This window comes from Myotis myotis, unplaced genomic scaffold (genome assembly GCF_014108235.1).
Source record: "Myotis myotis isolate mMyoMyo1 unplaced genomic scaffold, mMyoMyo1.p scaffold_m19_p_6, whole genome shotgun sequence".
NCBI lineage: Eukaryota > Metazoa > Chordata > Mammalia > Chiroptera > Vespertilionidae > Myotis > Myotis myotis.
In genome coordinates, this window is record NW_023416368.1 from 54,291,678 (window position 1) to 54,315,231 (window position 23,554).

The window sequence follows — 23,554 nt, forward strand, 5'->3', positions numbered from 1 at the left end:
GCATGTGGCGGAGGGATTACCTCTCCAGACGGTCTCCTGCCACCATTCTTGGTCTGCCCCTCATCTGACTGAGTTTCCTCAAATTCCTTCCCCTGTTTGAACATGCCCTTGCCCAAGGAAAGGTGCTCCCTGTCTTTGCCAAGGCTAATCCTGACCCATCTCTTCTGGCATCTTATGCCATCAAGTCCTACTTGGTTCCAGAAGCGTAAAGGAGCTTCCCATCCATCTGAAAGTCGCTGGCCATCTGGCACCTGCCCGACGCCTAATGGTCAATGCTGGCAGGCGTCTCTGTGCAAGGCAGGTGGTTCGTCTCGCCCCTGTTGGAAACCGAGTCTTGGCTTCCACGCTGTACATCTCCCCTCTGACAGCTGTGTCTGTCCTTTCCGCCCGTGCCATCCCCCTTCACGTGGCCAACTGGACCTGGTCTCCTCTTCCTGTGGCACGGCAACCCTGCTCACCAGCTGAGTCCATACTACAATTTCCCGTGAAGATAATTTCAAGTTTATATCTCAATACCCAAACCAGTCTTCTGAGTGCCAGGCCCAAATTTTCTCCTCCTTTTGGCCTCTCTCTTAAGATATGTGTAAAAATGAATCAATCCAAAGATAAAATTCATTTTTTACTCCATAAAACTTGTTCCAAGTATCAATGTTAACACACTTCTCTCAATGGTATCACTGCCATCCTGGTCATTTCTCTGTGCTCACTTCTGACCCAGACCATGTTCATTTGCTCTTCCTGCTCCTGTCCTTCGTCAACCAACCACCATTAGCCAGTCCATTATTTCAACAGCCTCACAGGTCTCTGTGCTTCCAGACAGGATAGATCCTGTCTTGGCCTCTCCCACCTCCTTTCCTCTCAAATCCAGGCCACCACCAGACACCTCCTCCTAAAGCCACAAATACAGCTTTGATCATGTCTCCCCGCTGCTCAGCCTTCAGGGCTGTCCTCTGGGCCCGCCCAGCAGAGGCCAGGTGTCTCCCACAGGCACCGAGTATCCGGGTCCAGTCCACATCCCAGCCTCACTCCCCGCTCCTCCCCAGTCCAATATAACCAGGTGCACCTTGGAAAATTAAAGACTTAAGTACAATAAAAATTAAAAATTAACAACACGACTCCCCAGAAGTAAGTGCTATTGCCTGAAGTGCTCTGCCACATTTCCACACTCGCTCACCCGGTTCCTTGCCGGGAATGCCATCTCCTTCCTCATAGCCAACCCAGAACCCTCCCAAAGCTCCCCAAGATCCGCTCGCCCTGAGTCCCTCTCCCTGGCCCCCAGAGCTGACCATGCCCTTCCCGCCCATGAGCCACCATGACACTCTATCATAGTAGCCAGTCCCTCCCACATGTATTGCAGTGATGTCTAAACTTACCTTACAGTAAAACTCCCCAAGGGCAGAGACCCTGCCTCAGTTACCCAATCGTTCCTGACCTGCCCAATCCCACCACACACATCACAGACACCTAGTGAACATCTGAGGTCGGATGAAGGAAGGACTGAAGGCACGTGCTCTTTGATGTGTCCCAAGTCTTAGCCTCTGCAAGTTACCTAGCTCATCAAAGACCAAAGCCCTCCTCCCAGCTCCTCAAATTGTTCCTTTTTATACCAACTACCTGATACTCTCCGTAGGCTACTCCCCAAAGGGGAGATAACCTGACCAGGTGGAAAGGTGCCTGGGCGGGCATCGCTTACCTGTGCTTAACAGCAGCAACACTTTCATGAGGGTGTATTCTTCAAAGGTGAGCTGCAGTCGGACGAACTGCAGGCTGACCTGGTGCATGCCCTGGCACAGCTCATACATGGCAGACTGGTGCATCTTCTCTCTGCCAAGGAAAAGGGAAAAAAGGTCTGAGAAACAAGGTTCCTTGTCAAACCCAGTCCGGCAGCTCCAGGCACCCTAACGAGCTCTGTTTAAGTCAGAGTCTTCCTTTGGGTGTCAACACGGAGCAGATGTGTATTTTAAAGACAAACTGGGCCCTAACCGGTTTGGCTCAGTGGATAAAGTGTCGGCCTGTGGACTGAAGAGTCCAGGTTCGATTCTGGTCAAGGGCATGTACCTTGGTGGCGGGCACATCCCCAGTAGTGGGTGTGCACGAGGCAGCTGATCGATGTTTCTCATCGATGTTTCTAACTCTCTATCCCTCTCTCTTCCTCTTTGTAAAAAATCAATAAAATATATTTTAAAAAACAAACTGGGTGCCTTGCCCCGTGACTGGGAATGGCTTGCCGTGCTTTCATTCTGTGGTGTGCGCTATTGTGGTGAGGGCATCCAGAGAGCATCCGTTCAGTGTCTGCAGAGACCAAGCACTCACTGTCTGGAAGGACTGTGCTGGATGCTATGAACACAGGATAGTGATGACCAAATCCAGTTTCCACCTGGACTCCCCCCCCCTCCCCCCTCACATACACTTACAGAGGTCTTGAAATAAGTTTGTTAACTGTTTGAAGAAGCACCTTTAAAAAGGGAAATTAGACACAATTTGAAAAGGTGAGAACCTTGACTGGAATTTTTCTGGTAAAGGGAGAAAGCGATGTGAGAGTTTGCCAAATGTTTCCATTTATTTGACCAACCAATCCTCTTCCACCACTAAATCCAATGTTGTCATAAAAATCCACATTATGTTACGACAGAAGGCATTATTTCCTCTTTCCATTAAAATAAGGCATCACTTACAGGTTTTTAGATTATTGGCTCATAGTAATTTGGGGGAGGCCCTGGGTAACTACTAGTTTATATTGAGCAGAATATAATTAGTGAAAAACAAAAACAGTGAAAAATGGGAAAGGACTTGACAAAGGCCGAAGAAATGAACAAAAAAGGTCATGGTGGGTGATAGATGTTTATGAATAACTGAAGGCAGGGCATCTGTAGGAAAGCAACACTGTGACACCTCTCCCAGGAAGCACTCTTGGGTTCAACTGGCAGAAATCTCTCTCATCTCAACTCTGAAAGCCGTTTGTAAAGAACTCACAATGCAACCCAGAACATTCTGCTCTGCATTATGATGATGACCTCTTTCCTCTCTCATAAGCCGGAAGCTATTTTCAATGAAGGGAGTATTTAAAATACATGCACTCACGCAAACACACCCACAGACAATAACAGCAGGAGCCTATGCATCTACAATCCAGAATTAACAATGCAAATAAATGCTAATATGTTTACTATATTTGATTCACATCATTACAAATGGAACATGACAGAGCTCAGGCCTGCTGTGTCTTCCTCCCTGATCCCATTCGTCTTGCTCGTTCAAGGGATACATTCACTTTGGCTGGTTATCATTCCCGCTCAGATGTGTCTATGTTACTGCACACGTATGTATCTATAAACATAGCACACAGCACTGCTTTGTTTTAGTAAATTTGAAACTAGATTTGTACCTCCGTCTGCAACTTCTTATTCAGTGTTATAATTCTGAGATGTATCCATCTTAGCACAGATAACTCCTGAGTTCATTCATTTTCACTGCTACAAGTTTCACTTGTGTGACTGTATCACAATTCGCTAATCCATTCCACTACGGGTGGGCACTTGGGTTGTTTCCTCTTTACTGCTATTATCAGTGAGGCTCAAGGCACATCCCTGAGCACTCCTCTGGGACAGAACGAAGACGACGAGCTGCAGATCTGTGCACGTCGCTTTCCTGCTAACCAGCAGGAGATGAGAATGTCCCTTTATTCCACTTCCCCACCAATACTTGTCATTGTCCAATTTAAAATTTTTTGCCATCTGAGGGGGGTTGAAAGGGTAGCACACTGCTGATTCTATTTGCATTTCCATTATCACCAGTAGGCTGAATATTTTTCAAATGTTTTCTGAAGATGTGGGTTTTTTTGTTTGGAAATTTGTCTCTTAATATCTTTACTCATTTTATTGTAAGCCTTTTTCTCTTGCTGTTACTAATAACATTTTTTTTAAAAAATTATTTTATTTTTAATCCTCCAAATACATACATATCTATTTTTTTGAGAGAGAGAGAGAGAGAGAGAGAGAGAGAGAGAAACGTTGATGTGAGAAACTTTGATCAGCTGCCTTCCTTTCACACCTTGACAGGGGACTGAACCCACAAACTAGGTATGTGCCCTGATGGGGAATTGAATCTGCAACCTTTTGCTGTGTGGGGCATGGCTCTAACCAACTGAACCACCAGTCAGGACACTAATACCATCTTTAGTCCAAATATTTTTTGCCTTAAAATTTTTTAGTGACACTCATATTATTCCTTCATTATTCCCTCCCTTCTTTCATATCTCTTTCTTTCTTTTGCTCCATCTTTAGAATTTGCCTGGTAAGCTCTTTTTGTAAAGTTCCTTATTTCTAAACTTCCCACACAATTATATTTCACACATGTCTCTTATAAACAGCAAAAGGCTAGATTTTAAAAAAATCTTAAAGTCTTTGGATTTGAATAGCTCAGTTTTAATCTGTTTTCATTTATCTTGATTACTGATATATTTGGATTTTTTTCTACCATTTTAATGTTATCCCCTCCTTTGCTTCTTTCTTTCTGCTTTTCTTCCTTTTATTGGACTGATGCAGTTTGTTGTTTTTTAAAATCCCCCTCTTTGCTCCTGGACTGGGTTTTGAAGGTATACGTTTTATTTTTACTCTTTATTTATTTTTTTTTTAATTAAATCTTTATTGTTCAGATTATTACATTTGTTCCTCTTTTTTTCCCCCCCATAACTCCCCTCCTCCCAGCTCCCGCCCCACCCTCCGCCCTCACTCCCCACCCACTGTCCTCTTCCATAGGTGCACGATTTTTGTCCAGTCTCTTCCCGCATCTCCCACACCCCTTTCCCCCCCAAGAATAGTCAGTCCATTCCCTTTCTATGTCCCTGATTCTATTATGATCACCAGATTATTTATTCACTTGATTCTTAGATTCACTTGTTGATAGCTGCATATTTGTTGTTCATAATTTGTATCTTTACCTTTTTTTTTCTTCTTCCTCTTCTTAAAGGATACCTTTCAGCATTTCATATAATACTGGTTTGGTGGTGATGAACTCCTTTAGCTTTTCCTTATCTGTGAAGCTCTTTATCTGACCTTCCATTCTGAATGATAGCTTTTCTGGATAAAGTAATCTTGGTTGTAGGTTCTTGGTATTCATCACTTTGAATATTTCTTGCCATTCCCTTCTGGCCTGCAAAGTTTCTGTTGAGAAATCAGCTGACAGTCGTATGGGTATTCCCTTGTAGGTAACTGGGTTTCTTTCTCTTGCTGCTTTTAAGATTCTCTCTTTGTCTTTTGCTCTTGGCATTTTAATTATGATGTGTCTTGGTGTGGTCCTCTTTGGATTCCTTTTGTTTGGGGTTCTCTGCGCTTCCTGGACCTGTAGGTCTATTTCTTTCACCAGGTGGGGGAAGTTTTCTGTCATTATTTCTTTAAATAGGTTTTCAATATCTTGCTCTCTCTCATCCTCTGGCACCCCTATAATTCTGATGTTGGTGCGCTTGAAGCTGTCCCAGAGGCTCCTTACACTATCTTCATATTTTCGGATTCTTTTTTCATTTTGCTTTTCCAGTTGGGTGTTTTTTGCTTCTTCGCATTTCGAATCTTTGACTTGATTCTTGCGCTCCTCTGGTCTGCTGTTGGGTGTCTGTATAATATTCTTTATTTCAGTCAGTGTATGCTTAATTTCTAGTTGGTTCTTTATCACAACATCGAGGGTCTCATTAGATTTCTTGAGGATCTCACTACATTTATCGGCGGTCTCACCAGTCTTTTCGAGGGCCTTACTAAGTTTATCGGCAGCTTCTAGACAGTTCTTAAGAGACCTTAAAAGTGTGGTTCTGAACTCAATATCCTCCATTGACAGTTTTGTCCTGTTTCTTTGTCTCCGCATTTTTTATGCTTTCTTGGTGCACCCCCTAGTGGTCTTTGTCCGCAGTCTTGTTGCCTTTAAGCCTTGATTGATGTCGGCAATACTGGGGTGATTTGACCTCCAGGCTAACTGGCTATGAGAGTCTGCTGTGTCTGTAGTGGGAGGGCTTCTGTGCTGGATCTCTAGGGCGGTGCTAATCTAGCGTTTGCCTGAGGCTATCCGGCAAATGGCGCTGCGCAGGGCTTGGGCGGGGCGGGTCCCCGGGGATCTACAGGGCTGGCGGAACAAGCAGTTATGGCGACTCTCAGTTCCTTCCCCAGGGGCTCTGCCTCTCAGAGCCCCAGCAATGGCTGCAAACCTCGGAGAGAAAGCTGCCTTCGAGTTCCGACCGAAGCCAGACAGTCCCGTTTCTCCCGTTTGAATCTCGGTCCCCAGAGACTCGCCCGGATCTGGAGCTCAGAGTCTGAAGCTCCCTCCCGATTGAAAGCAACAACCGCGCCCTCCGCCGCCAGCCCTCTTGCACGCACTCCGCACCTGAGTATTTCACTTCAGCACTGCGCCTCCTCTGAGTCTGGGTATGATATTCTCTTTCCTCCTAGTTGTAGAATTTCCACTCAGCCAGCCTTCCCGTGGTTCTGGGTGATGTCCGTTCTGTCCTTTAGTTATATCTCTGAAGTGGTTGTTTGAGGCAGCGATCTCCGGCGTTAACCTATGCCGCCATCTTGGTTTCTCCCAGCTGATTTTCTGGATCCTTCTCAGTGTGTTTTAAGTTAAAAATCACCTGCAGTATTTTTACTCTTTAAATAAGTTGTGAACTTGCATACTTAGACAGCTAAAGCGAATCAGTAGCCTTTCCATGAGCAACAGAAACGTAGTATACTTTATCTTTGGTCTACTGCTCCCCGTCTTCCATGTTACTGCTCTTTAGTATTTAAATTCCAGCTTGTTTTCAAATCGGCCCTGAATTTTGTCTCTCCTACATATCCACACCCCATGTCTGTTTAGAGTTACCAATATGTTTCTTTAGCCACCACTGTTTCTGGCATTTCCCTTACTTCTGGGTTCAATTTCTATTTGAGGACCATTTTTGGGGGGGGGGGGGAATTCTTTCAGTCCTTGAATGTTTATCTTTCAATCTTACTAGTAAGTTGTCTGAAAAATTTCTTTATCTCACCTTCATTCTTGAATGATAGTTTAAAAGTTACAGATTTCTAATTTGACAGCTAAGGACGGTCAGTACTGTGAAGACAGTATTCCACTACACCTGGGCCTGTAGTGCTGCCTCTGGGAAATTTCCTCTTAGTCTAATCGTCGTTCTTTTGTAGGTGACTTGCATTTTTCTCTTTGCTAGCTTAAAACATTTTCCTGTGTTAATTTGATGTTTGCAGTCTCACTATGAAGTACCGAGGTGCAGACTGATTCTTATTTCTTCTGCTTGGGGTTCAATATCTGCATTTGATTTGGAGAATGCAGGTATTTCTTCAGTTCTGAAATGTCCTTAGCCATTGTTTCTTTAAGTATCATTCCCTTCCCATTCATGCTATTTTTTTTCTTGTTGAACTCCTATTAGCAGTGTGTTGGACCTTCTCATTTTGTCTTCCACATTAACTTCCCTCTCATATTAGTTATCTTCTTACCATTGTACTGGCATTCTAGGTGATTTTCTCAGATCTAGTTCCTGACAAATATTTTTTCTTTTCCTGTGTCCAATCTATTTAATGTCTATAGTGTTTTAATTATAATGGTAATATTTTTCATGCCTAGGTTCCTAGAAATGCTATATTTAGTTCTTTCTCAAACATTCATGTTGCATGATATACTTACTTTATTGTTATTGTATCTTCTTTCTCTAAATTATATCTTTACTTATTATACTTCTAAATACTTTTAATGTATTTATTTTATAGTTTCTCCGATTTTTTTTGTTCATTTTTTTTCTGGATGCTAATATGCAGGTCTACCATGTATTGTTTTGGCATATATTTGTCTTCTGGGTGAATCCCAGGGGTACTGTCTGTGGGAGGGACTCTGTAGGAAGTTTTAGCATTTGTAACTGTCAGGGTAGAGGCATTTCACTTGTTCTGGACCAGTTTTTATGCTAATTTCTCGGCTTGAATGCTTTTTTGCGAGACTTGTGTAGTTTAAATTTAGACCCCACACTTGACGTGGTGCAGGCTTGTGTTTCTTATTTCTTTCAGCTTCCTTGCCATGTCCCTGGTCTGCTGGCTGGCCAGCTTGCTGAGTGTTTCCTTCCTTGTTAGTAGACAGAACAATCTTTCCAGAGCCTTGGCTCTATGCAGGGGCTCTATTTCGGGCCCCAGCCCTGCTGGAGCTCCAGTTCTCGTCTGCTGTTCCCGTTGGTGTTCTGATACCCACCCGGAGGCATTTATCACATCCAGGAGTTTGTGGGCCAACTGTAGCTTTAGCTCCAAGTTACACCACTCTGGCTGTGAATTCCCTGTTCTTGCACTTTTTTGTTTTTTCTTTTGAGCTTGGCTATATATTTAAGGCCCTTTTTTTTTTTTTTTTAAAAAGGGCAGAATGTCTATGTGTTTAGAAAAAAAAAAAGGCTCCGTTCAGTTGCACCATTCTGATCGCGAACTACAAGCTTCTTAAAGGCAAGCTCCAGGTCTGGCTAACCTTTTTGAATGCCAAAGAGAGCATGATGGATGAGCACCATAAGTAAAATCTTTGTTTGATAAATATTGCATGAACGAATGAGAGAGAGAAGGAAAAGGAAAAGGAGAGAGATCAAGTGAAGGCCACAAAAAGAACTGAAGACACAAATTTGTATATGATGATGATTAGAGAGAGATAATCCTGAAAATCTACAGAAAGGTTAAATGGCTAATATAACAGATGAGGCATCTGTGAAGTTCTCAAAAAAGGAAGAGATTTAGGTCCTAAATGGGGGGAGGCAGATTGTGAATCAGGACGTGATGGATAATAATGCATCGTGCATTGGCACCATGCATTTAACAGTGCACTCAGGTGCCTCTGATCCCTTCAGACACCTTGTGCTGGAGGCGGAACAGCCGCCCTTGGCTTTGCCATAACAGGCCCTGGAGAACCCAGGAGCTCGTCCACGTGCTGGTGTTGTGAGCCTGTGATTGTGTGGCTCCTGAACCCATGCTTGTCCTGTGTAACACAGGGATACTAACAGCAATCCCACCCTTGCAGGGATGAAGGAACCAGCCTACAGAGGTTTGTAAACTATAGAGTGCTGTAGGTATGCTAATAATGGAGAGAATAAAAGGCTTCTCGAAATTCAACCAATGACCATTTGAATAAAATAAACCAAGAATCAAATTCTTTTTTTAAAAAAAATTTATTTTTATTGATTTCAGAGAAGAAGGGAGAGGGAGCAAGAGAGAGAAACATCAATGATGAGAGAGAATCAATGATTGGCTGCCTCCTGCATGCTCCCTACTGGGGATGAGCCCGCAACCTGGGCATGTTCCTTTGACCAGAATCGAACCCGGGGCCCTTCATTCTGCAGGCTGATGCTCTATCCAGTGAGCCAAACCAGTTAGGGCAGAATCAAATTCTTAAAATGACTTTTCAGGAAAATAATATCGTGTTATTATTGTTAATATTTCCATGTGCGGATGGGGAATCGAGAGAACCACCAGAGAGAATGCTGATTTTTGGGAAGGTGAGAGGGATTGGCTTAGAGCATGAGAACTAAACCCCTCTGTGTCCGTGTTTCTGTTATCAGATGTGGTAACTGAACACCACACACAGATGGAAGGCTAATTAAAGAGAGGCCTCAGATGCTACCTGAAAGCAGATGTAAACGCTAATGTGACCACACACCTGAAGAATGCATGCTCTGCCCTTCAGTGTGAATAGCATCTCTCGGTCTTGAGGAAGTAGCCAAGGGACTCCCGTGGCCTTCAGTGCTGCCCCTCATGGAACGCCTACCACACACCACATCTCCCTTTCTTCTTGCTAACTCGCACAATGCCTTGTGAAGATCATCATCAAGGTCATGATAAGAACATTTAAGTCCAGGATGCAACCAGGATCCAAACCCAGGTTTTGTATCTGTGAGTTTGTTTCTGTCTCATTTTGTTTTGTTTTTTTAGATTGCACATATAAGTGAAATCATATACGAACAAAGTAGTGGCTGCCAGAGGCGTGAGGAAACAGGAAGAAAGGGGGCGAGAAGTAAGAAGTACAAACGTCCAGTTATAAAATAAGTCACAGGGATGTCACGACAGCACAGGGAACACAGTAAGTAGTATCGTAATAACCATGGAGGGTGACAGATGGTTACTGCACTTACTGTGGTGATCACGTCATAAGACGTATGAGTGCTGAGTCACTTTGTTGTATACCTGAAACTCATATTATATGTCAACAATAGTGAAAGAATTAAAAAATTAAAACCTTGTGCCTTTTCCTCTCCATCTATCAGCCCAACAGTTTTTAGCTCTTTTCTCCATAGTATCTCTTTACAGCTATAAAGATATTTGATCCCTCATATGTTTTGTTGTTATATTCACTCAATTGTTTATCCTTTGGTCCCCATTATGTGGTAAGATTTTGTGTTTTCAAATTCCATTGCTGTTTGTACGGCATGAAATTGAGTTCTCTAAATGAAGGGTACTGTGTACTCAATATAGCTTGAAATTTCAAGAAAATAGGCCATCTCAAAAACACATTTTGCATCACATCATTTCTGTATAATTAGATTAAATGCACAGAAATGTACATCCAAAGAAGCTGAATCAAGGACAATCTTTTTGGCATGATACTGATATTAATTTTGCAATATTACCTCACAGACATCTTTTTTTTGCTACATGCTTTTATTCATTTAATAATCTTACCTCATTTTGAGTAGAATAATGTGAAAAAATATGGGTTACTTTGGGAAAGAGATGAGTTTTGTATAATGCTTCTAAAAGATGAAAGTAAATGCAAACGTCACCCTTGGACAGTGGACTAATGTAAAGGCTGAAGGAGATTACCGAGTTAGGTAATATCCCTACATTAACGTGAACATCAGACCTGAATAACTGATAGCCACCTGTCTCTACTTGTGAACCATGAGCACATCATCCATTTCTAAACATTGTTTCATTTGCAGGAACAGAATAACTTCTGCTTTTGGATAAATAATACACACAACCACCGAAATGTGCGTAGAGACCCAGTCCCATTCCAAAGACCTTGGTTAAAACCTTTGAGAAAAACAGTTCTAAAAATATTTTTAGAGAAACCCTTCAGAAAAAGAAATGTTTCCGTAGTTTTGTAAACTTATCATTTTCTCCAATTAGAACACCAATTTTATTCATAGCTATAACTTCATCCTGTCCTCTCTCTTAGAACATCCATTACACTAAACTACAATCATATGATCATTTAAAAAGTTTTAAAATAATACATTAAAATAATCTCGTGTCTCCAAACCCAATTCATTTGGGACCAAAGTGAATAATTTAAGAGTTAGAAAACATCTCTCCCACCCCCCACACCCCCCGGCTTTTGAGGGAATGTAGAATTGGAAATGGAGTTTATTCACATAAGATAGGAAATTAGAAAAAAAAGCCCCCGTTAAAATCACAGTGGGAAGGATAGTCATAGTTTAAATGAATTGTATGCTAGCTGCCGTTTTTTAACTTAGTAGCTAAACAATCTGAACAACGTCTGTATGTGCAATCAGTACATGTTAACAGTGTTGCCAGGTTTCAGATTAGGAGAACAGCCTATTGGACCTATTGGCCACCGCTGTCTGCAGGAACATGCTAGTGTGTTAGTATTCAAGTACTAGATTACCAAGACACTAGCAAAAAGCACATTTGAAAGGGTTAGTCCTCTAGTTGTCCGGAGGACCATCTGGAGGCAGCTGACCTGGGAAATGACTGCGCCAGGCTACATGCAGTCCAGGAATCATATTCATCTTCTACTCTGACAGGTAGACACTGATAAGTAGATACCACATCTGATAAGCCCACAAAGCATCCAGCCTAGCCTGACCGCCTCCCGGAACTCAAGCTGTGGCCCTAGGCAGGGAGAATGCAAACTGACTTCTATGCAGAGAATCTCTAAGACTGGACTCTAAGACATCTGCACACTCATGTTCACAACAGCACTATTCACAATGTCCAAAAGGCAAAAGCAACGCGAGTGTCCATCAACAAATAAATGGGTAAACAAAATGCGGTAAAAGCCTTCAATGGGATATTATTTAACAGCTATTCTGACACATGCTACCACGTGGCTAAACCTTAATGACGTGCTGCTAAGGGAAATAAGCCAGTTGCAAAAAGAAAAATACTGTATGATTCCACTTATATGAGGTACCTAGTAGTCAAACTCAGAGAAAGAAAGTAGAATGGTGGTTGCTGGGGGCTGGAAGAGGGGGTGGAGGGGACTTGTTTATGTAACAATGTGAATGTACTTAACATTACAGAACGGTATAGTTAAATGGTTAAGATGGTAAATTTTATTGATATTTTAAGTACAATTAAATTTTTTAAATTAAAAAAAATTTCTGCAACCCATGATCCCACCTATCCTTTGTTTGATAAGGATTAAAAAACTAAGATTTGTGTTTAATTATGTAACTTCTCTTAGGGTCCAGGCTTTTCAGTCTTCTTCTTTTATAATATATAAAATACCTCCTTTATCCTTTATTTTGATGACTTGTCTTTTTCGCCTTTTTGTGTCTTGATGGATATTTAGACTTGCTGTGTCCATGCTTTTATGGCAAGTGGTACTAAATGCTTTTTGAAAACAGGAAGAGTAAAAGTCCTTTAATGAACCATAATTTCAAAAACTTAGTCAGAAACAGTGCCCCAAAGGCCTGTCTATTATAGTTTTAGTACCCGAAGGGGGAAGGAAAAATAGAAGAACTCTCTATCAATCCTTTCTCTTTCAGAAAATTCACATTTCCCAGATGCCACCATCTCACATGGGCCGAGTTTAGAGATGATGCCAGAGCACAGAGGGTCCTGACACTCACTTCCGGCACCCACGATGGTACCATGACATTTTAACTGAAGGCCCTTTAGCAGTATTGTACCAAACACCTTTTACTTTAGGTGTGTAAGACATCACTTTATGTAGTAAGGAACTCCAAAAATAACCCTGTGAAGTGTTTAAACAATAGGCAGCTCTCGTCCCTTGGAAGGGCTGTGTCCTTCCAGATATAAGGTACGTATCTGTCTATGACTGATTTTTTACGATGCATCGGTCCACAATTATGTGAGTGCTTCATAAACACCTGGTCGCTACTGAGAACAGGCACATTCAGTGACTGCACAGACTCTGAGTTGCTCTTCAAATACAGATATAACCAACACACAGCTATGCTCACTTTTGAAGTCCCTGCGATCTCAAGAAGAGGCCCCTTTATGAACAGGTTTGCTAATATGCTATTACTGCCATAAGTTGTCCCTAGGGGTGTGTGTGTGTGTGTGTGTGTGTGTGTGTGTGTGTGAGTGATTGCTAGAGTGTATGCAGCGATAGTGTCAATGAGAGTTAAATAGCTTGAGTGGTGTGGTGCACACACATAATCACGGCAGGTCTAAAAGACTAGCCCTTCCTCACATCTGATACTGCAAACCACATCATTATGTCCGAGAAAATCTAACATCTTGTTATATGGTCAGTGTAACAGATGGTCCCTGTCTCAGCCTTGTTATTTTCCTAAAAAACAGATGCAGAAACAGGTCCCCCTCCCCCCCCAAACCTTAATTAGAATAAAAATGACCTCAATTTGAGCATTCAAATTATTCCAGTTTATGGTTTTTAATTTTTTTCATATTCTTACTAGATTTATCCTCGACAAACAAGATATCGCTGTAGGAGTACTATTTTCCTAGTTGTGGTTGATGTCTGTTCATTTTTATAATATTTACGTCATTTATTTACAGCCACGGCAGAACTCAGCAGCTTCAATCTCCGGATCACTGGCGAACGTTGTTTGTGGTCATTGCTTCACTGGACTCCTGTGTCAGAGAGAGTGGTGTCCCATGGTCTCCATGACACCCATCTATTCTCATCCATTTTACATGGCCAAGCCTAGTAATAGTTAACAGCCAATTCAGGGTTTTGTTTGTCACCTTAATTGATGTTCCAGAAGGGACATGTTTTCATAGAACCGCCCTTGGACTACAGCATCACAATTTCCACTGGCTTTAATGGATGTTACACAGATCAAAATAACACTTGACGATCTAAAAATCTAGAAGGGGCCTGGTTACATGGCAACCATATCTGACTATGGATCGTCTTAGAAATCAGGAAATAAATGTATTTTACCATAAAGGTTTTGGTAAAACATTGCTTTGTACCTTAGATTTTTAAATACTTACATGCTTAGCACAGTTTCTTTTGGGTACAAGGACGCATGTTTTTGGTAGAGGAAAGAAAACAGGCAGCCGTGACCCACTGTGAAAACTCCGATTTGAGAGAGAGGGTCTCGCTGGTAAATCACAATACAAGGATGTTCTGGCTTAACTAAAGGGTCAATCTTAGTAGTCACTGAATTGTGAACTTCACAGACTAATGACAATGTAATTCATTAAAAAAGTGATTTCTAAATACATTTTCATGACTCTACCTATGGTATCATGCAAGGAACACCTATCCCTAAGATATGTGACTAAATCTCTCACTCTGGGATAAGGTAAGGAACACAGTAACCTGCAGAAAATTTAAAAAAGAGGATTAGCTCACTGTCTATCTCCTCCGATAGTGCGGGTCTCTGGCAAAGGGGTTTACCTGAACACCACTGCACCCCGTTCCTGCTGGAGGGGCCTGCACCAGCGGCCCTCCTACCCGGGCTCAGAGGCGGGCCTGTTTGTTCGCCGGACATGTTAAGACCTAGCGAGCCTCATGTTTTGATTGTAGGCTTTGGTAAGGAAGTTTGTATGAGTCCTTGACAGACGAGCAGGTGTAGTTCCTAACTCAATAAAGTGACTTTTGAGTCTGGTCTCAGAGCCTGCACTCTTCACTGTTCAACTACAGTCAAAACACCTAACAGCGGACGAGCACTTACGACTGTTAAGATTTATGGCCAAAATCGCCCTGCACATAGAAAGGAGACCAAAGAAGATGGAGTTTTTTAATACCTTCAAGCCTCATTTTTGTAGACTGTAGACTTAAATACTAATTTTTGGAAATTTCATGGTATGCAGACCACAGGTGGTTCAATAGAAGACAGAAAACCTTCGGTGGCTTTAAATAGGGACATTTGGGATACATACTTAAAGACATTGCCTAATTTTAACAAACGACCACCGTTTCCTCATTGTAAAAAGGAGCCATAAAAGGTAAGATTCCTGCCTGATAACTAGTGAGTTTCAAGAATGTGAAGAAAGTTAACTGCTGAAATTAGAAGTGTTGATAGACTCTTGTTTGGGTGAAGGGTGAGAGCAAATCACTTCTTCCTAGTGCAATACAAGATTTGTATCAAGCTGCACCTGTGGAGTCATACTCCTCCTGATGCAAAAGTGACGTTGTTCTAGCAGTCACAGCCTGGCACAGGTATAAAGGAGGACGTTCACTCTGATGAAGGTGCAGCTGTGCTTCCATAGCAACGGCTCACACCCGCGGAGGTGACGGGAGCAGGGGGTGAATGTGCCAGGGTGGGGGTGTGGAAGGTGCACAGCAATTGTGCTCACTTTGCAAGATAACAGTTTCCTTCTTCTACCGTGAAAGTCTTGCTTCGGAAGAGGAAAATAGCTAAACCTCTAGGGACCGTTATCACAGACGCTGGACATTAATCAACTGGGTCCTAGGAAACATCTCCGGGCACCATACTCTGGGTGAAAGGTAGTTTCTTTTGTAGTCACTCTGAAAGCTGACAAATCATCTGCCTTAAAAAATTATGATGTTCAACTCGATTAATTTATTAGAGATTGGCCACGTGTCCTTATTACTGATTCTGAACATCTGTCACAGAGCAGATTTTGTTCAGGACATTCTGAACATCTACATCATTCATGACTGCGTGGAATGAGTACCACACCACCAGGCCACTCCACCAGCAGGGACACCTGTTTCCCGTAAAGCGTCAGCACAGAAACACGCTACACACGCACATGAAATGACATGAGCACAATGCGTAGTCCAAGGGTAGCCTGAGCGCCTTCTCTTCTCCACCCGCTTGCAGGTTACTAGTCAAGGCAGCGAGGGGCATGGCTGACATTTTGTAAACGTCTATTTTTCATTCTGTGAACTTCTGAACTTCCTGTAAGCAGATGGCACTGGCCATGTAGTCTCTCTTTAACAACAAGTAAATGAGTCTTTGGGGGTGTGTGCCCATAACCCAGAAGCAATGTGTTAAAGGCCAACAGTTCAAAAGTGTTAGGTCCCTGAGATCGCTTGAGCAGACAGGACCCCCAGTCCCTGGTCAGACACTGGCTCTGAGAGGGAAGGAGGGAGGGAGGGAGGGAGGGAGAGAAGAGAGGGAGGGAGAAAGGGAACAAAAGGTCATATTGAAGTACAGGAGAAACTTCGGGTTGTCACTTTTCTTCCTCTTGGAAAAGCGTATAAAAGCCTTAACATGTAACCTCAATGTTAAAACAATGGGATGTAACACTTTAAAGCAATAAATGCAATGTCTGATGATATCGCCTCACTCTACAAGAAAGAGATGATTACTGTTATTTTAAAATGAATCAAGTAATCAATATTTTAAAAATTCTGTTTTAACTTCTGATACGGATAAATACCAATAGTATTACATATAAACAAAAACTCTTCGGGGTCCTCAATGATTTTAAGAGCACAAATTGGTCCTGAGAACAACATGTGTACGAACTGCTGATCTAGTCGTTATTCTAAGCAAGGAAAATGAAGGTTTTGTGACTCTAACTCACTCACTTGACAACATCAAGCTCGTAAGCAGCAAAGTTAGGAACTGAGCCCTGGATCTTCAACAATTAAGCTCTTAAATATCGTCATATAGGGAAGGAAGGAAAACAGATCTAGAGAAATAATTCAAACTTTGAACCAAAGTTTCCATTTTTCTAACAACGTTTTACTTCCCAATTGTGTTCTTTACACACTGGACACACTATGCATGAAAGATGATGTGGGACTGGATAGTGAAGGCTCCAACTTAATGAAACTGACCACTGGCTCCAAAGGTCCCCTTTGTGTGTAACGGCTGAAAGCCAAGTCCCACAGTCAATGTACCAGCCTTGATGCTGTTGAAAAATTCTGAGTTTTAGACTGAGAGACATCTGGGTTCAAAGCTTGGAGCCGCTGCCTCCTCATATTTAAAAGAGGGATGATAAATTCCTGCCTCACAGAGCTGGGAGGAGTAAATAGGATAACGTAGTGGAGACAGCGCAGAGCACAGCTTTCACAAGCTTTCAGCGTCAGCTCGCATCACTCAACCCCCCTTCTAAACCACTGGGCTATGGACTAGTCTTTAACTCTAGGATCATGTAAATGGAGATTGGTATGAACTGAACGTATGCATCCCCCCCAAATCTATATGCTGAAACCCCTACTCTCACTGTGATGACATCAGGAGGTGAGGTCTTTGGGAGGTCGCTCGGTGGGGTGGAGCCCATGATGGGATTAGTGTCTTAGGAGAAGCAGAGACACCACAGCCTTTCCTTTCTGCCCTTGAGAACACTGAGGAGGCACTGTCTGCAGGCCGGGAAGAGGCCGTCACCAGAACCGCCCGTGCTGGCCCCTCACCTGTGGTGTTTTGTGACAGTGGCCTGAGTTAATTAAGACAGAGAGGGGTATCATACCTGCACCAAAAGGGAATTGGGAGTTTATAAACCATCAATTCCATGGATTCTACTGAGGCACTGTCGATTTGAAGGAGGAGGGGCATAGATGTGGGCCATAATGTAAATTTGTACATTGGCTGGGACAACACTCCAACTGTAGCTCAAAGGAACCAGACATAGAGTGAGCCTGTAAATAAGGAAGCTGAGGGTCTCCCAACAGGACATTCTTTTAGTTTGTTTCTTGCCCTTATCCACTGTTGCTTTCAGAAAAGTATCAATCCCAGAACCCCCCGAAATTAAATGACTTCTTCAGAGCCCTCCAAACACACAGTCCTATTAAAGTAGCTTAGGGTTCATGGTTGGAAGTGAGGGATATAAAACCCAAATCATTGTTCTGCTGTGATACAATGGAAATGGATAACCATGTGGCTCAGTTCTGGTTCTAGAAGTGTCTAAAGACACCGGTTCAGAACACACTTTACACATCAAGACATATGCGAGCGTGTTCTCCTGCTTCAATCCGGAGGGCACCAACCACGCCATCATCCTGTCTTGTGACAAGTGTCAATGGGAGAAGCTGGAGCCTCCTTGGTCCTGTAATTAATCAATCAATCCATTCCTCACCTGCCCACTTTGGCAACGCAACCACTGCACCAGAATTCAATGTTCTCTATCAATTTTTCAATAAAGAAATTCACTCCTGTGGTTTTTATCTCGTATGGAAGGGAAGAGTATTTTAGCTGGAGACCAAAGTTCTTGAGCATGCTAACTGAAATTAAAAATATGCTAATATTAGCCACCCTAAGCCATTAAAGATAACATATGATCTTAAACTGGTTTTGACTTTTATTCAAAATGAAAAATAGCTCCCTTGTTATTCCAATACAGTTATATATGGTTTAGATTGCTCCTTCCTATTTGCTTTGCTTTAATTTCATACTCTACTGGCAACTAACCAGCTTCATTAATGACTTAGGGTATTTCTCAGGTACACTACAACGCAAGACATATTATCATACAGCAGCCTTCCTGAAGTGAAACTTGAAAACAACTCCATAAAGAATGAATCCTTTTCATTAAGTTCACATGCTAAGCCCTAAAAACATTGTAGGGTAAACCCACCGCAGGGACTTGCTTCTGACCCTCACGCTAGGAAAAGTCCTCATTAACAAGGCGAAAGTCGTCTCTGAGTGCCAATTGCGTAGAAAGCCTTTTGCTGGCTATTCTGAAAAAATTTAAATGCATACTTTCTGTGCTCTCAGAGTTTATGGTCTATCGGGAGTGAAATGTACATAAAACACATAAAGCACCAAACAACTGATATTAAAAAAAAAAAAGTTTGGGAGAAAAGTCCCTCGTGACTTTGAATGGAGAAGCAGCAAAGGAAGCGTGAGGAGAGAATACACAGTGGGGGAGGACAGGACCAGGGAAGAGAAATGCTCATTTGTCCAGCACAGAGTTTATGCAGCAGGAAATAATGTTGAAAACAGCATTCTGAAATTAATCAGTTCGTCAAGCACTTACTAATGCCAGACGGTATCCTAGGTGTTGGTGACGCAAAGGTGAGCCAGACAGGCCAGGTCCTGCCCCTGTCCCTGCCTCCAGTGGACATTACGGGGGCAGGAGACCTACCCCACAAAGGAAATAAGCCCTGATGCCACGGGGAGGAACCGGGCAGAGAGGCCTGCTCAGGTCTGGTGGCCAGGCAAAAGCTGATGGATACGGAATATCTGGGGCTGAGGCAAGCTGGTGAGAAAAGCCGTCCTCCTGCACAGAGCAAACACCAAATGCCAAGGCTGAGTCAAGAATGAGCTTGGATGCTTTAGAGCACCAGGAGGTTGGTGTAGCTATATACCTCGCTCGCCCTCTGAGAGAATACATCCACACCCCACCTCACCATGGGAAATGCCACTTTCTTGCAGGTATATACAGCCACCACAGGGATGAAGGCGTGCTGCCTAAAGCCGTGGGCCTTGGGGACACAGCCGTGCATTTCTTCACAAAGCTGCCTTCACTTTCCCACTGTCCCGGGCACCCACCCTCCGTGGGGCGTGAGCTCCACGTTGCGGTCACTGTGGTATTCCCAGTGCTTGGATCAGTGCTTAGTAGACTCAAGTTAGTTGAATGAACAACTGAATGAATAACATGTGTCCCCATCTCCCCCAAGAGGTCCTGCATGAGAGGCAGGGGTTGGCAAAAAAGCAAGCGGGTCAGGAAATGAGTTAGGAAGTCTGCCTGTGGTTCTGGTGTTAAACTAACCCGCTCTCCTCAGGGTTATCTTCCCCAGGTACGGACACTCCCTGTCCCTGGCACCCTCATTTCCGGACCTTTCCTTGAAGTGTGCCCAATTCATTGAGAATGTCCCTGCTCTCAATTCCTCTGCTGGAAATGTCTGGAAGTATCTACTTACTACAACTCTACTTCTTACCGTTACGCTAGGTTCATTGAAGAATAAAATACTATTGGGAGGAGAAGGGGGGTTACAAAATAGTCATGGGGATGTAAATGGCATAGGGACTACAGGCAGTAATAATGCTGTAATAACTGTGTGGTGTCTGGCGGGTACTAGACTTATTGGGGGAATCACTTTGTATGCGATGTAAATGTCTAACCACTATGCTGTACACCTGAAACTAAAATAATATTGAATGTCAACTAGAATTAAAAATTTTTAAAAAAGAAAATAGCTCTTGTTTTGGGGGGACTGTACCTACCTCTCCTCGGCCCCATACACACTGAGCGAATGACTGTTTCTAGTTTGCAGCTTATCAGATCTCCTCAGGCCACACTGCACCTTCCCCAGGGCCCACCATGGCCTCCTTCAGGTAACAGGTGTCCTCTGCACCCCACCTCTGTGTAAGAGAATTCCACTCTGCAATGCTTCTGCCCTTTGCAGGTAAGAATGGGCCATTTCCTACTAGTGACACTGTTTCTGTTAATTCAGGACTCTCAAACTCCACCATCTGCTTGGCCAGGCAAAGCAGCAGGCAGCAGTGGGAGCCACGGTGGGTGGTGGGTCAGTCTGCACAGGTGCCCTTCAGGGGAGCTGCTACTCCCTTCCAACAAGCAAAATGCTCACACTTTCTGCTGCAGACCCGGGCCCTCCAGCTGCTGGTACAGGGCCTGGGCTTTCATTGGGTCCAAGGCAGAGATAAGGTACAGAACGGACTTGTTTTCTTTTAAAGTTTATCCCCTGGTAGTAAACCAGAAGTAAAAAAAAAATCCAACAAGGGGCATCTCAGTGATGGGAGAAGAGGTGTGTGTGACAGGGAAGAGGGAAGGAGGAGGAGGGGAGTTGGAGGAGGAGGGAGCAAGTGACACAGGGGAAGGGAAAGGGATTAGGCCAGAGACTAGAAACAACAGAGAGCAGGGTCCCAGGGAGCTGATGGGAAGTAATAAATCCTACTGGAACGAAGCAGAAAGGGAATAGAGGAGGGAAAGAGAGGCTGGGGCAGTGAAGGGGAAGCTGGCCCAGACTTCATCCCTCGTCCTCGTCCCTATCATCAGAACTACTGTCCCTCACCTGTTACTGGCCCTGACTCTGGCCTTGACCCTGGCCCTGCCTCTGGCCTTGACCTTGACCTTGGCCCTGGCCCTGACTCTGGCCTTGACCTTGACCTTGGCCCTGACTCTGGCCTTGACCTTGGCTCTGGCTCTGCGGGAGGAGGAATCCAGGCACAGAAGTCGCCCCTATGTCAGGAATACCAATGCCCAGCCTCGGGACGGAATGCACAGCATGCCACAGTGGACCTCCAACCACGCTTAGCCTCCCACGAGGACGCTCAGATCCCCCCTGAACCATGCAACACAGCCTTGGAACATGCAGCCTGCATAAGAGCCAGGCCACCAGGAGCTGGGGGACCCTAGACACAGAGGGGCCTTCAGGGCACCGTCCTGCGGGCAGAGCTGGGTGCAGGGGAGCTCTGAGGACGACTGGGCTCCGACAGCACAGAGAGCCCGTGCTGGGCACCCAACAGGGATGGACCGCACTCCAGGAAACATGACCTGAGACGACTGACTGCGTCTCACGTGGCTTTTCTATGGTGCCACCATCGCAGAGTCAGCACTTGGTCCCGAGGATGGTGTGGGCTGACTTCCCCTCCTCTCCTGCAGCCACATCAGAGCGCTCGCAGGGAGGGTCCGAAAGGGACACCAAGACTTACACCTTCTCTACTTTACCAACAACCTGTGAGGCAGAACAAGGAAAGGTTCAGAGCCACGGAGCACTGAAAGGTCACCCAAAACACATTTCTCATTGGGCTACAACTTGAGACAATACAAATCTGCTCTTAACCGCACTTTAATTCTGAAGTACTGGCTGAGTCTCCAAAGAGAGTGCAGACCAAACCTTCATTTCAGAAGTTAATAAAAAACATTCTAAAGAAATTTCATTACAGGCTTAAATGGGAGTTTAAATATGTGTATTGAATTGGTAAGAAAGGTGAATACTTGCAGGGATCTGGTACAATATATGATAAGCTGTTTTAAGGTAAAAATGGAATAATTAATCATTTAATATATATTTGAAAAGTTTTGAGTTTATAAGAAAAGTTCTATGCTAATTTAAAGGACTAACTCATATCTTCACCCCAATGTTTAATAAAAAGTTAGAAAGAACGTTTTCCTTAATTATTCCCTACTCCCTGCCTTTCCTCCAGGTCCAACACTGCTGGTGCACAGCTGGAGGGGGAGGTTGCAGAATGACTGCCTTTTGAAGTTCTGTCCACTGTTTTAAACACAGCAGTGCCTCCGTTCATGAAACCCCATGTCACAATTCTTTACTCTAAACTTCATCCTCATCACGAGAAAGGATAATTTAGAAATCCCCTTCTAGACTGATTAACAGACTATTTGGTTCATTTGTTCAATAATTCATTTATTCTGCAAATATTTAAAGCTTACGTACTGTGCCTTAGACAGTGTAGGTGCTGGAAATGAAAAACGATGAGACCGAGTCTGTGACTTCAATGAGAAAGTGCCACCTAGACAAGGGTGGGTGGGCGATACAGACACCTAAAAAAGAGCCATCATTGCAGGTGAGAGGTGGTCTCAACAGTAGAGGGTTGGTGGAGAGCGGAGAGGACCACAGCAGCGGGTCCTACGCTCTGCGGAATGGCACGCGTGACTCCCCTGCCCAGAATGCCAGGTCGCTTCCTGCACTTTGGTGGAAGGGTGCAGCAGTGCAGGCACTGCCAGGGGAAAGCAGAGGGCATATTCAGCAGGGACAAATGTGCAAGGTGCTGGCAGGCAATGAGTGGGCGTGCTTCCAGACTTCCAGTTCACATCTCCCTGGGGCTACAATGGCATTTAATCTCAGGGAGATGTGGGATTCCTTCTTTAGACTCTACTGCAAAATATGTTCAAATTTGTACCTTTGGCCTGGACCTCTCTTTAACTTTCTGATTTGTATAAATAGCTGCCTCTTTAATATTTCCTCTTGGATACAGTTTCAAAGATTATTCAACCCTCACATGTCCAAATCTGGCCTCCCTTACTCTTCCCTTCTAAACCCTGGTCCTCTGTCCTTGTTCCCTAGTCCAGGGAGTCACACCAACCAAATCCTACATGGCACTTAAGGCACAGACCTGGAAGTCATCCTAGACATTGACTTCTTCCTCCCCTCCAAACCCCACCAGAATCCAACCACTGGCAACTGCTGGTGCTTTTGGCTTTCAACACCTGTTCACATCTCTCCATGTCCATCATTACAATGTCTTTCATTCAGGCCCTCCCTGCCACAGGGCCTATGCACATGCTGGTGCCTCAGCCTAAATCAGCTCTCCTCTTCTTATACTTCCTTAACCTGATTGATTGACACTAATTTAGTCCAGGGAAACCTTTCCTGACTAGATCAACACCTCCCATGAACTGCTTGCCCTCAAAGCAATTTTCCTTTCGATACTTATCACAATAATAACTCTGGGATCCTTTAAATAATTTCTTTTTCCCTACTAGACTGTTATGTTCCATGAGACAGGAATTATATATTTTTTCCCCAGTATTCTAAAACCGCT

General features: G+C 43.7%; 1 protein-coding gene across 3 annotated transcripts in view; it reads right to left on the reverse strand.

Annotated features, from left to right (window-relative positions):
* The window catches only part of NR3C2 (nuclear receptor subfamily 3 group C member 2), a 293,715-nt gene that overhangs the window by 23,906 nt on the left and 246,255 nt on the right, over window positions 1-23,554 (reverse strand). For all 3 annotated transcript variants that reach the window (XM_036311917.1, XM_036311916.1, XM_036311918.1), the window contains one exon: window positions 1,694-1,824. In XM_036311917.1, coding sequence (XP_036167810.1) covers window positions 1,694-1,824 — 131 coding nt within the window. The remainder of the gene's footprint in view (window positions 1-1,693; window positions 1,825-23,554) is intronic.